The 14,541-nt window shown below is 35.1% G+C and overlaps 1 protein-coding gene across 3 annotated transcripts in view; it reads left to right on the forward strand.

The window, feature by feature from the left end:
* The first annotated feature begins 2,465 nt into the window (after positions 1-2,465).
* adp (WD and tetratricopeptide repeats 1) overlaps positions 2,466-14,541 on the forward strand; it is a 103,612-nt gene continuing 91,536 nt past the window's right edge. For 2 of the 3 annotated variants that reach the window (XM_081728675.1, XM_081728690.1), the window contains exons 1-3: positions 2,466-2,621; positions 5,786-5,998; positions 10,194-10,324. In XM_081728675.1, coding sequence (XP_081584801.1) covers positions 5,939-5,998; positions 10,194-10,324 — 191 coding nt within the window. In that variant the 5' untranslated portion in view covers positions 2,466-2,621; positions 5,786-5,938. Of the gene's footprint in view, positions 2,622-2,688; positions 2,814-5,785; positions 5,999-10,193; positions 10,325-14,541 lie in introns of those variants that run through there. The other variant, XM_081728683.1, reaches the window with a different exon arrangement.

Consider the following 14,541-nt stretch of genomic DNA (forward strand, 5'->3'; position numbering starts at 1 on the left):
CCAATTACTACAATCAATATGCAGTTCAGAAAAGAGTGCATGCACACAGTGAACACACCTGTCAAGCGCAGTCAAGTCACACTTGAAACGTTTGCTGTTCACAAATCCGTCAAAGCAGTAATCGTAAGGAACGATCCAACTTTCAGACTCTTCATTCAAGTATCCAGCCATATAGAAAGCAAATCGAACTATGTTGCGAAAGCAAGGAGCACTAAACTGGTAAATTGTGAGCGACTGAAATTGTATGAACCTGTCATGATGCTAAATATTCACGTCACTTCCTGTTATTTCTGTATCAGCGATGAAACGAGCAAAGGTTTTGGATGGACGGAAGAAGTGAACATCCAGAAGCTGAATCATGCCACCACATCCACCAGGTATCAGCCGTTTGATCAATGCAAAGCCTTTTGGTACATAATGTGACGAAAGACTTTCGTCTTTGTAGACCATGAATCAAGTAACAGAATTTCCTATAACCTGGAATGCTTTTCCACATGACGTCCGAATAGAAAGTCTTAAGATCCTACTTGTTCATGTTCGCTGTTTTACCAGCAAATGACATTAAGATAATATAAACCGGATTGGCTGGTTTTACTGCAGGGAGGGGGCGGCAAATTATTTAGAGCACAGGGGCGCACAATATATGAATACGGGCCTGGTTACATTACACTTGTAAACATGAAACTGGTTTCCTATACTGTGAAAACTTCCTTCGTCGGAGGAATTTATTACCAAAAATAATTCCCTTTAATGCATATTCACTCAATTTAATAGCAAAATTACAGTTTTTGTGACTGGCTATCCCAGTGGCGTATTTAGGGGGTGGCTTCCGGGCTTAAGCTCCCCTGAAATCTTACTTAGTATAGTAAAGTAAATGAAATATCTTGCAGAATTTTCACATTTCCAGGCAAAGCCCCCCTCGAAGGTTAGCAAAGCCCCTCCCCAAACAAAATCGTAAATACACCATTGGGCTATCCCTAATCAGCATCAGAAAAGGAACGATAAATTACATTATTTGAAGTTATTTTAAAGAAAAAAAGTAATGGTCTAAGTTTTAAGATATCTGAAGTAGCGGCATATGTTCTAGTGATGCTTCTAAAGTAGGGGCGAATCCAGGACAGACTTCTGGGAGAGGGCGGTGGGTTGCAGTACAGCTACTTAGAGCTACTTTTAAGAGCTCCAAACTCTGGGAGGGTTTTATTTATATATAAAATAAGAGTTTCCTCTTCTGGGAGTGGTGGCGATTACCCCTGGATCCGCCTCTGTGCTAAAGGAAAACACTACAAGCGTGGAAAACATATAATCATTTAAGGATAAATAGCTAACATTAATAAAATTACATGGTATAACAAGAACCAAGAGAGTTCGACAATACATTCAAACATTATTCCGGAGAGGGGGAGAAAGCATTCCCGATTTCATTTAGTTTCTTTGTAAGGATTAAAATGTGATTGAGGGAGAATCTCTCCTGTAATTAGCACCCTGATTAATAATTATTAGAGCAACCCACATTATGCTTTATTTTTTGTGTAATTATGCTTTATTGTCAATTTCAGTCGTCGTTTTAATATTAATCGTGTATAATGTAAAATATTTACTATACATTAAATATTCTAAATATCTTGATCTATTCAAGGGCGCCCATGTTGTGGTTTCCAAGGAGGGGGGCAAGTATAAGCGACATTTCAAATGTAGTCTCAAACTTTGCGGTAACTATTCTAAAATATCTATTGGGTTTTCGATCTTCTAAAGCACAATTTCCTCTAAAGGGGGGCGAGCGCCCCACCTTGCCCCCCTGATGGGCGCCCTTGGATCTATTATTAATATTTTATGCAACCAATTTCTTTCATACTTAATGAAATTTCTACTTAATGCATTGTAAAGAAATATATGCTTTACTCGAGTCATTTTTGTTTGACTTGTGTGCGTCTTAGAGGTGCATATATACAGAAAGGGAAAGCAAAAGATATCACCAAAAAATACAGGAAGTGCTCAAGTTCAAGAGGTATACATAACAATATAGTGGAGTTATTGTGCACTATTCATTGTTGGCGGAAAGTTTTCATTTCCTTTTTTTCTCCACATCGAAGGATTACACCGAAAAGTTTACAGAAATAAAAAATAGCTTTTCATTGTTGCATTGTTATGTTCTCAATGATTTTGCTTTGTAAATATTGGTTTTAGAAAACCAATATAGTATGTATGTTATACTTGCAGTTAAATAGAATTTTCCAAGAATTGTGCTATATATTTTAGATTATGCTTTATTTTCTAAAATTATGCTTTATTATGCTTTTAAAATTAGTTTCTTCTGGACCCTTAAATAACCACAACCATGTTCAAGGTACCAACCATATGTCTAAATTATTATTATGCTTTTTATGCTTTTGGGTTGCTCTAATAATTATAATACAAACTATTTATTCTTTGGTATATTGTTTGTTCGTGGTCTCACTTTCTTTCTTCTCAGAATACAATGGATTTCGAAACAGACTATTGGAAATGGAAAGTAGATACACATCTGATGTTGTTGTCACCTGTGTTGATTCTCAATTTATAATAATGTCAAAGTGAATAAGAGTTAGATCGTTAATTATTGATGTGATTGACTTATCTAACTGGTAATTCCTCTTTAAATTTAAAAATCAGTATAATTAGATGTAAAGTGAAAAGAATTAGTATGTTACGATGTAATGTGTTCTACATATGAGTATTGCTGAAGGTGGTACTTTGTAATACAAGAAAAGTTAGATGCTTTTCTCGTATTTAAAGTGAGGATAGTTTCTTCAGATGCTGTTGTCAATTCTATTAGTGTAAGTCCAGATTGGTGCTAATCATAACTGAAGAATGCATTCATTTTCTGTTGTCGACATGCAATTGGTAATTGAATATAGCTAGATCAATGCGCTTTCAGTGAACGAAGTAAAAACACTTTACTTAAAACTTCGATAGAATGTAGGAGAGTGTACATAGTGTTTTTTAATATTCGTAACAAAAGACTTTCAGAAAAGACAATGTCAGCAAAGTTTAACCTCTTATCGAGACAGGTGTAAATTTTCCCATCCAACTAAATGGATTTCTGCTAATGCTGTACTACATTTTGTCACTTAAAAATATTTGGAAAAGCTTTCACAATTGACCAGTTCTGTCTACTAATAAAAAGGAAGTGGTCGGGAACGAAATTAGATAAGTAAGTTCCGAAGACGATCATGAGTAAGTGAGGCTTGGCGTTAAGTAAACTGAAGAATGAACCTTGCATAATGTAGGCTATGAGTGCAAGGGTACATATTGTTGAAAAATAATACACTATTGAAGTGATATTAGGTTTTGAACAAACCTTTGGTTGTAATGTGATTGTACGCATCATGTATAATTGTCTTTGAAACATGCCCTTTACAGTAATTACCTCTTTTATTAAGTAGCTAAAAGTACGAAGTACTACTATCGTTCTTCCCTCGAAACGTACTTGAATATCAATTCAAGTACGTTTCGAGGGAAGAACGATAGTACTTCTCGAGGCAATCCATTCATAATAAAAGTAACTACACGAAATGAACTGAAATTAGTTAATTAGACAAAATTTATTACTGTTGCAATTAAAGTATTTTAAAGTTCTAGTTTATATATTATCATTCGCCTCTTCAAATGTTATGTCAAACACGGTGCATTTTCCGTGTCATTTATTTACGACAAATTTCAGAGTAATGTGTGACGCAAGTTACGCATAATGAAAACGTTTACGCTGACCTGTAAATATTACAAACATTATAATAAAAGAGAATATAAGTCTACTATATGTTTTCTTCCAATTATCAAAAGAACTCAGAGAATAAACGGATCAAAGATAAGGAAATGTGTCTGTATGAACATTTTTTGTTTTTTTCTCGTACTGGGTTGACACTGGAAATTGGTTAACTGCTGTATCGCCGGATCAATTTTAGAAAATTTACCAGAATTTATTTTGGTTTGTAAGTTAGAGTGTGTGAGAGTAAGGTGAGGGGAAAGGGGAAGTTAAGGAAATACTTGTTAGTTGTTTTCCATGTTGTAAGCGACACTATATGTGGAGGCGGAAGGAACTATTTGGCGGAGGGGTACACTTGTTATGATTTATGTAAAAGGCAGTGTGGAAATTGCGCGTAAATGACAAGATTATGTCATATCGTATTTAAGTTTTTATCGAGTTATACAAAAATAGGGAGTGTCAGTAGTTGAAATTGTGTAAAAGACGTTCTACTAAACAGGTAAACAATTTATCGTAAGCGTGGAAACTACAGAAAAGAAGAGGAACATCTAACCAAACGCAATCTAAACTAATCTAATTTAGTAAAATTTGGTACTTTTCGGATGGCATTTAGTATCTCCTCCAAGGCTGTGCAACACATAAGCCACGCATTTTGATGACATATAAAGTGTTTTTCCACTATCCTCATTTATGCTTATAACAATCGCCGCTGACGGGCCTGCTCGATGTCACGAATCTGTATAATGGTTTCACTTGTGCAACTGTTTACCTTTTTGTCCTTCTGTAATGACTCTTCACAATTATATTAAGAAGTATGTAAAGGTCAGTACAATTTATTTTTATCAGGAGTCCTTCGTAAGTAAATCGGCAGACTCATCGCATTTGTGGCCAATTAGTCACGGTTTCGAGTCCAAATGGAGAGCATTTTCTCTCGGATGTAAGCCGAGAAGAGGTTTGGATTCCGTTTTAAGCTTATGCGACCCCTTCCAGCATAATCCCGTTGTTGCATAATAACACCCAGGCGAAACAAACTTATTTTTGTCCATATGTAATATAAATAATAGAGCAAACTATTTAAACCAAACAAACTTGGTTTAAGGCCCCCCCCCCCCCAAAGTGTTTGAACCTTTTTTTTTTTTTTTTAAGTTTTTGGCAACCCTGGAAGCTACCGTAATCGCTATTCCAAGAAGGTCAGATATCTATACAATATTGAGATATTTCTTCTCTCTCACATGTCTTTAAAAATAACTAGAACATATTTTTCTTTTAGGCAATAAATTCATTTTCGATTCGTTCAATGTGTCCAATTCCGATTCCAAAGGAACTGATTCCTTGCAACAGTTCCTCATAAATATTACATACTTCTCACTAATACTGGCACCACTACAACATTTTCTTTTCCATACGTAAAATAAGCAAACTGCAAAATCATGCTTTCAGAATCATGTGTATAACTTAAATTAAAGAGACATTCCTCAGAAAATAGCTCACCCATTAAAAACATTTTTTAAATCTCAAACATGGCATTCAACTGCACGCCACATTTCAATCTCATCACACACCGCCCGACCAACGATTACAAGTAATTTCAGTATTCCCACATTAAAACAAAATCGAATATAATTGAATACAACATTCGACATCTTCAAATCTCAAACACAATATTCAGCTGGTGCTACATATCACTCTCTCCTCTCGTTTTTTTTTTTTTTTTTTTTTTTTTTTTTTTTTTTTTTTTTTTTTTTCTGCTCTGCTGCATAGAGTGCATTGCTAATGATGATCGAAAGTGAGATCACACATTCTGTTCAATTCTGAGTTTTCATTGAAACATATTTCGAAGATTTCTTTCCCAGCACGAAACAGTTCGATACATTAGAATTAATAAGGTTTGAAAATACGAATCTAGGTAATAATTGCGAAGGTTATTATGGAAAGGATTTTGTCCAAGATAGAAACACTTCTTTTCGAATTTTGCAAAACCCTCGTGATATTTTCACAATAATTAATTCTATTTTAATAGTTTATTCTTTGTTTCTTTAATAGGATGTGAATAAAAGAAGAAAATTGATTCGTAAGGAATACCATGGGGTATTAATGTTGGTGGGCTTTCAACAAAAGTCTTCACTTTTCGTAATGACTTCTGTCATGAAAATCTTGTGACACACAACAAAGTGTTGGAACTTCGTGTCTTGCAACATGAACAAGAAGGTAGCAGTTAACAATATTGCTTGCTATCTCAAACAGAGAGAAATCAAGGTAAGTGTTTTCGTTATTATGCTTTAATTTTTGGTATTAATGGGCATATTTCCATATTTTAACTCCCATGAATAGGTGCACCTATCAATATTTTTATACATTCTGAGAACTTCGAAACAACTGTTCAAATCATATTTTCAGTAATCCAGAATGATTTTTCTGATCACACGAATTTTACCCGTCATAAAAATTTCATCTTTCGATTTCGATGCTTCTCTACAGTTTCACCACAGAGGAGTTTCACCACTGTAGTGCGAGTATTACTTGTACTGTAACTGTTGTAAGATACGATCACAGGTTGGGATGAAAATCATGTTTTTTCAAGAATGACGATTGAAGATGACAATTAACTTAAACTCAGGAGTGTACCTAAATATTTATTAATGCCAAAGTTTTCGTTGGGAACCCTCCACCTTCGTCAGCGGTTTTTATATATGTACACAGCTGTTTTAATCACATCTTACCTTAGTGGCATAGCCAGAAATTTATCATGTGGTGAGGGACATACTTATTTTCATGATGAATTATATATGGCGTAGTTCGTATCAATTCAAGTAGGGGATTACGTTGATAGTCTCAGATGTTTATTGAATTTAACAGATGTTGAAATTCAGGAAGAAGTAAGAAACCCGTACTTTTTTTTTATTTTGTCTAAAACAAAAGAGAAAAAATCCTGGTCCGAGATACAGGCCGCCAAAGATATCTCAGGTGTGATTTATGGCAAAGTATTAAATTATTCTATCTCTGGAACGGTTCAAGATATTTTGTTGATTTTTGATCTATTTCAAAGATAATTTAATGATTCAAGTGATATTCTCCGTTTGAAAATTTTGTTCAAGTTCTCTTGTAGCCTTTTGATTTTTTTAAAATGTTTTTTACTGCCAATCCCCAAAATTTTGATTTTGTAACTTTCGATCAGTACTATACAGTACTACATTTCTCGAAAAGAAGAACTTCCACTTTTAACAGGTTAAGTGCCAACAAAAACATCTCCTATGACCAAAATGTAATTCCTTCATTTCTGGTTTCTGTGTGTCCTTCTAAGTAGTAATTTAGTCATTTTAGGTAATTCTGTGGTATCAGTACTATGTAATATTGATACTTTCTTGTGATGTATGAGACCAACATGTCACCGCAAATTTTAGCCGATTGTGTCCGGATTTTCCCGGGGAAGTGCGGACGCATAAGTTAGTAACGAGTTTAGTATAGCGGCAACGTCTGCACGCTTTGCTGTACTTTACGTGATTTGTTGTCTCGCCTTAGTTTTCAGTGACTTCAATAACACATTAGACCTTTGGGTAACACTAATGGGGAAAGCATAATCTGTTTTTGCAACTTTGGCTAGACTTGGATTCACAATTCCACAGGCTAAGGCTATTTCTCGTACTACCAGACCGACTACTATACACTGCAATAGGTTTTAGTGCAAAAAGTAAGATCAGTGAGTCACTAAAGGCCATAAGCTAACAAGAGGTTGTGTGAGACCAACGTGGTCTCACGCGGCACTTAAACATGCTGACAGGTTTTATAAGTAGTGTTCATGTTTTAACTTCCGTGGCTAATGTCTTGATTGGAGTTTTTTTTTTTTTCCTCCTCTCAGAAACACCAATTCGAAAAGTTACAGGAAGAGTGTTACATATCCTGAAAAGAAGTAGTCCACTTTGATCCTGGAATTTTTCATAATGGTTTTGAAAAAAATCCACTTTTGAACCAATGTGGTGGAATAAAAAAGATAAATTAAACCAAATTGGAGCTAGTGAAATGGTTTTATTCTTCCGATTTTCTTTACATAGAACCTTCCAAATGATGAAAGATCTACTGGAATAATCTGGAACCATCCAGATTACTCCAGAATGTCACAGAATCTTCTAGAACAATGGTTCTTGATTACTTCAGAGTTGCGGAGTCCCATTTTATTTCCAAGGCAAGATACGGATTCTACATCTTTAAATTTTGATATTTGTGTCGTAGTAGTAGTAATAAGTGAGAAGCAATATTAAAGTGGATTAACTTACAAACCTTTATTTATGTTATAAGCATACAACATACAGTACATACCGTATATACAGGACGTTATTTATACCTTTTATAAATTATGAGGTCTAAATAATAGGACGGACCTCTAGGGGTTCGCTGACCACCAATTGGGAAAGACCATTCTAGAACAATCTGGAACCATCCAGACAATCCTGTGTATTTGGCCTAGCATATAAAAGGGAGAACATATGAATTCATACTTAAGTTGTCAAGTAAAGAGAGTGGTTCACCAAATTTGTGGTCCAATAGTGCACTGTAAGCTTTTGTGAGGTTCTTATGATTGATGCGTTGTAGAGTGTTTTGAGGAAAGGACTGAGTTTGAATATCAACAATGACACTAACTGAACAAGAAGTCGTTTCCCATAGTGTTGATGATAAAAAAATTGTATCTGCAGAAGAATAATTACATTCCCTGAATCAGTCAATTAGTGTCAGTTGGTATTAGTCCTTTTAAGAAATCGTGATCAGCGAAATCAAATCGTAAACTGTATGCATCAAGAAAGCACAGCGAAGTTTCAGCTGTGGGTGAGTACACCAAATCAAAACTGACCAAACTCTTGGAAAAAAAAATCAAGAAAATACAGAAAAATGAACCAAAAGAAGCTTCTGTAACTAGTTGGGAATTTACGTCAAACATCAATTCAGCTGTTAAATCGTGTGAATCCTGCAATGAAAACATGGAAGTTCTAACATTTATCCCAGCGTCACTTTCAAAGGTACAAATTTTGCACCACATTCTATCTGCAATAAAATACATGGTAAACAAGATAAGAAATGAGGTGTGCAAAAAGAGTGTTTGGAAAGCCGGATCCCTATTACGGTCGTCCTGTGAATGAGGCACACTTTCAAATTACACAGTTATTTTATGTGGAAGATAAATGGGGACTGTTCCCGCCAGAGCAAAGACACATGAAAGTGGAGTATTGAAGAAACTTTCATCATATATGAAAAGGAACATTCATTATTCCACATTAAAAGATAAACTTTTATGCATTGCTACCCAAGTGGGTGATTCCATATCCACCTAGAGATGTATGTTTGTGTGTGTATTGTACCAATTTTTAACTTTGCCTGGTGCTAACTTAGAAAAACTTACTTAAAGGTATGACATACGCTACCTTGGTTGGATCGTGTGAAGTCATTAGTTGTAAAATGAGAGCCCTGTTTGTTTTAGGAATGCAATGAGTGCCGTGAAAAGGGAAGACTCGCCTTACAAACATTTGGTCTGAAAAACATAGCACTGAGGTTTTACTTATGCAACATGAGAGGAAAATAAACTCATTAAGAAATCTGTTGCCATTGATACTTTCATCGTGCACAATTCATTAAAGGAGTTAAGGAACGTGTAGAAACTCAACAACTATGTATAATACTTCACTGTGATTGTTTTGAGAACTAGTCTGTTTCTGCCACAATAAGTATAAGGTTATTTCTGTAGTAATGACCAAATTTCTGCTTTTTCAGGAGTCAACATATTTTCATATCAAACTGCATGTATTGCAGTTGTAAATAATGACAGAAAACATGACTCATTGTTGGCAATACTCAGAATTCTTCAACAGCTGCAATTTTAGACAGAAAAGATAATCGTTATTTCTGATGGTGTCCCTAGGCACTTCAAAAATCGTTATCAACTGTGTGAAGTGACGAAGTCGCTTATGCTAATGGATTGAATATAAGTGCTGCTGGTCGTGGGGAAAGGGCTTGCGATGGTGTAGGGGGTCTGCTGAAGCATCACACTACAAACATAATCTTCTAGCTCAAGTATAGCCTCAACTCAGAATGCCGAAGATTTTACACGAATAGCGAAGTTACATATGTCAACACCTCTCGTGATGTTGACCAAAGACGAAGTTGAAGAATTCCGCCAGCAGAAAATAGAATGGTCTAACCAAACTCCCCTTTTAAAGGAATTCAAAAGTTACATTTTTGAACTCTCAGTAATGGAAGACGAACTTATATTCCATGAACTTTAAAGTGCGAGAAAGAATAAATTGCATTTCTGCAACAAAGATCTCAGATCCTTTGGGACTTCCTGGTAACTTTCCAAAGGGATTCTCTAAAAATAATTTTATTCTAAAAATACCAAGCATTGTATCGTATGTTTCACAACCTTCTATTGTTCAGTGTTTTTGATATGTAAACATTTTGTTTATAGGATAAGATAGCATGCCATCTGCAGCATAAATTGCATGTAACTGAAGATTTTGTGAATCGTCTCGGCTTGGAAAAGGAACTTGAGGGCCATAATGGGTGCGTTAATTGCTTGGAGTGGAATGAAACTGGAATGTAAGTAATTTTTATATCTGTTGCTATTAATAAGTATGTATACATTCGTGAGGTAGGTAATTAGATTGCAGTACTGAACATAACTAAATTTTCAATACTCTGAATTATTCATTGTGTTTTTGAGTTAATTAACAACTGCATTTGGATTTAAGGTCGCTCCAATACTATTTGCTTGTTTACAGTTACAATTCAGATACTATTAATAAATTTATTTCAACTTGTGTTTTAACATACGGAACTTCCGTATACTTTTCCCTATTTCAAAATGAAATGTAAATTCATTGATTTTTTTTTTTTTATTCATTTATATAAACTCAGAGATTAGGGAGAGATTGTATACTGTATTGAAAGTAAGACAAGTAATTAAGTTTGTGAAGTGTGTAATATCAGTTTTATAACATTAAACCGTCTACATACAGTCAGTGAAATTCAAAGAGTAAAAAACCGCGATTTGGCTGAAGATCGAACTTGAGTCTTCAGCTTCCATACTAGTGCGCTGTTCCCCATCCTATTCCTTCCCCAAACTAGCCGCACATCTTCACTATCAAAGTTGGTGTTTAGGCATACATCAAGTTGTACGGTGTGCTAAATGACTGGGTACGAATATTAGAACTCAGAAATATTTGTTTGGTTTGGGAAATGAACTGGATAGCATAGTGGTTAACGCATCGACACTATAGCCAGAGGCCCAGGTCCAGTTGTCAGTTCAATCGTGCATTTTTTATTAGACTTCCGAACTATGCTATGTGTAAGTGTCGGAAGTCTTATAGAACGGCTTTGTCCTTACGTATTTCTGTTGACAGGTATCGGAGCAGAAACGGTAAGAGATAATTGTAAACGTTTCATACAATTGATTCAACGTCCCAAGAATAGGCCCTATCTTCTCCATAAACCCTCTATTCAAACCTGAAGTCAAATTAGCCATTTCCAGTTTCAACACTTATCACCATAGAACAAAAATGGTAAGATAACGGCAAGCGGTTTTTTATTACCATTGAACGGTTGTCTCAAAAGAGTATATTGTCACAACTTGCAACACTTTACTAAAACTGGAAGTGGTTGACATTTACCACTACTTCCAGTTTCAATACTATTTTCCATAGAGCCAATACGGCACGAGATGTAGATATACAACGTTTTGCAATTGATTCTCTTATCTCCTCCCTTAACTGTCTGTTCAATCCGGAAGTAGTTCAAATGAACGATTTCCGATCTCAACATTTTTCACTATAGAACAAAAATGGGAATATATAGCAACAAGTGGTTTTCTGAAATCGATTCGGAGTGTCAAGAGAGCATAACATCATAATCCGCAACACTACCAAAACCGGAAGTGGTTGAAATTTACTACTGAAACCTGTGACAAACATCTTGGCATTTCAGCTAAACGAATAAAACGCAAGCTCTGGCGCGACGTTGCCAAGTGGTAAAAAGGTGTAGCTGTGGCTAAGCAGACAAACTATAGCGCGATCAGGTAACGGGATAGACGTGGATATGTACAAAATAAACGTGGCAATACAGCTGGCCTCTCATTTGCTAGCAGCGTTTAAAGGGAACTTGACGCGCCGCCTTCAAATGCCAAGATGTTTGTCACGCCGTTTAATTCTGGTTTCAATACTGATTTCCGTAGAGCACAAATGGTAAGATACATCGAAATGCAATTTTTTGCAATCGATTGAGCTTTCCAAAGGTAGGTTCTGTTTCCTTCCTTAACCATCTATTCAGTCTAGAAGTAGTTGAAATGAATGATTTTCGACTTCAGTCTTTTCGTCATAGAACAAAAAACAGTAAGGCATAGCGAGTAAATGACTTTTTGATATGGATTCAGCGTCCAAGGAACACGTTCTATCTTTGATCTTATTAATATATTGCACTTATTGGTTATAGATGTACTACAACAAGTTTGAGTATTGAATTCTCAAGTCGGAAGTCAGTCGTAGTTTCGCATTGTGAAATGAAACCTATTTGTTTTGAATAATATTAATATTAGGTAGTTTGAAGAATATAGAACTTGCTATAAACTACGGAATTAGTAATACAAGGATAAGTCAAAAATTGTTATTTCCTATGTTATTGCTCAGACCGGGGACCTCCTCCTGTTTAGTGTATACTGAGGTATTGTTGCTGCAATCTTGTGTTCTTCTCAACCTTCAATAATAAGCATAGATCGTTACTTTTGTCACCTTCCTAAAACCGGTTCTAAAACATATGTAACATTGCGTGCTACAATCTCAACATGAAATAAAAAAATAGAGAATATTAATTTCTGACTTACCGTAGAATTAGTGAACAACACATCCGTCTCAGTTTTCAACAGATTTCCTCAAACTTTCCATTACATTGCTTTGGATTGTCTTGAACATGTGAGGGTACAAAACAATATAAACTCCCTGTTAATTTTCACATCTCTTAGGTTTGTTAAAATATTGGTTCACTTCTAATCATATAATTAAAGAGGTTAATATTATATACCAAGAAGTCATCGTTCGTACCAACGGATATATTCGAATCATTTTACATTTGAATCAAAAACTCTTTTTTGAATTTAGATAAATGGAAATTTACTCAAGGATTAGGAGGTAGTTATATATTATGCATATTCAGTTACATATAATGTATTATACATTATTTTATTGGAAAATAAAATCAGTAATTAAGTGTGTGGTGTGTGTGTACACATTTTAACAGTATTCTTCTGCCAATTGTTTTTTATGATTGCTTCATTGTTAATCTATAATCATTGAGACAGAATATCGTGTCTTGTTTCTGGCAACGATTTTCATAGTTCGTTATGATGTAGTTCTCAATGTGGCTAATATGCAAATATACTGTACATTCGTTACGAAAGGTTGTAATATTTAAATTTGTAGAGTTCCATAATTAATGTATATCTTTCATGTGTAATTGAGGACCGTGTTTGCAAAACTTGCTTTCTTCGAAAAGAAATAAGTAAATAAATAAAAACGATTTTTTAAAAAGAATATTAATTTCTTTACATTGGGATATTGTCTACATGATGATATGGATTTTTTTTAAAAAACAAAAGTTGATGCTGAAATTTGAGATTTTCCTTCTGATGTTTCTTAAAAAAGAATTTTCTGTCTCCTGAAAAATTTCGGCTTTCCAGAAAGCAAGTTTTGTAAAACAGTCCTTAATTAGTATTGTGTTTAATGAGTAAATCACAAGAGTAAATTACACAGCCCGACGTTTCTAAACTTTTGAAAAGTTACAGAAACAAAAATCTCTGATTCTGACTAATTTTAGGTCCTTGAATATGAATATGATATCCATTTTACTACATTAGCTCGCATTTTTGTGTAACGCATAGTTGCCAGATTTACCATAATAGGGAAAATGAGCTATCATGAAGTGTACCGGCCAATGAGCTGTTTGCGTGCCGAAAGGGAATCAACTTCATTTCGACAGTTGGTCAAGAACGACATTCAGTTTTAAAAATTCTTAAAATTAATTTATTGAATCAAACCAGTTAAAAAACTATAAATTCTGTTAGTGTAAGCCTATTAACATTTACATACACAGAGTAATTTATAAAGTCTAATGTTTAGGGCTGCAAATAATACCATCTGCTTTACTTTTTTCTTTTATGAAATGTTGGGTCCTCTTTCTTCACCGACCAGCAATAGTACCCCATCATTGCAGGGTCCCAACGTCCTTGATATCGAGTTTCCATCGTTCTTATATCCTGGTGAAACCATTCTCCCATTTCGTCGCTTACATCTGCAAGATTTTCTGGAAAGAAGTTGAGGGGGGGGGGGGTGCAGAAAATGGATTTTCAAAGACATGCGACATCCCAGAGCTTCATATGCGACCAGAAGTTGCTGCACCAGAGTCTCGTAATTTTGAGCTTTAGTTTTGCCCAAAAAAACTTTTACAACTTGAACAAAAGCACGCCAGGCATTTAACTCTGTCGTTTAAACTCTGTTCAAACAATTCGTCATGGATAAGTTTGCGAATATCAGGTCCTGTGAAAACTCCTTCTTTTAATTTACCATCACTTAGTTTTGGAAAACCTGTCTAAGATACTTAAATCCTTCACCTTCTTTGTCCATAGCTTTTACGAAATTCTTCATGAGGCCCAACTTAATATGAAGAGGTGGAAGCAGCACCTTGGCTGGATCGATCAGAGGCTCATACTTGACACTGTTGGTACCGGGCTTAAATGTCTCTCTGGGGGGCCACTCTTTTTGTGAAAAATG

Source organism: Thermobia domestica, chromosome 1 (assembly GCF_964235325.1).
Source record: "Thermobia domestica chromosome 1, izTheDome1.hap1.1, whole genome shotgun sequence".
Classification (NCBI taxonomy): domain Eukaryota; kingdom Metazoa; phylum Arthropoda; class Insecta; order Zygentoma; family Lepismatidae; genus Thermobia; species Thermobia domestica.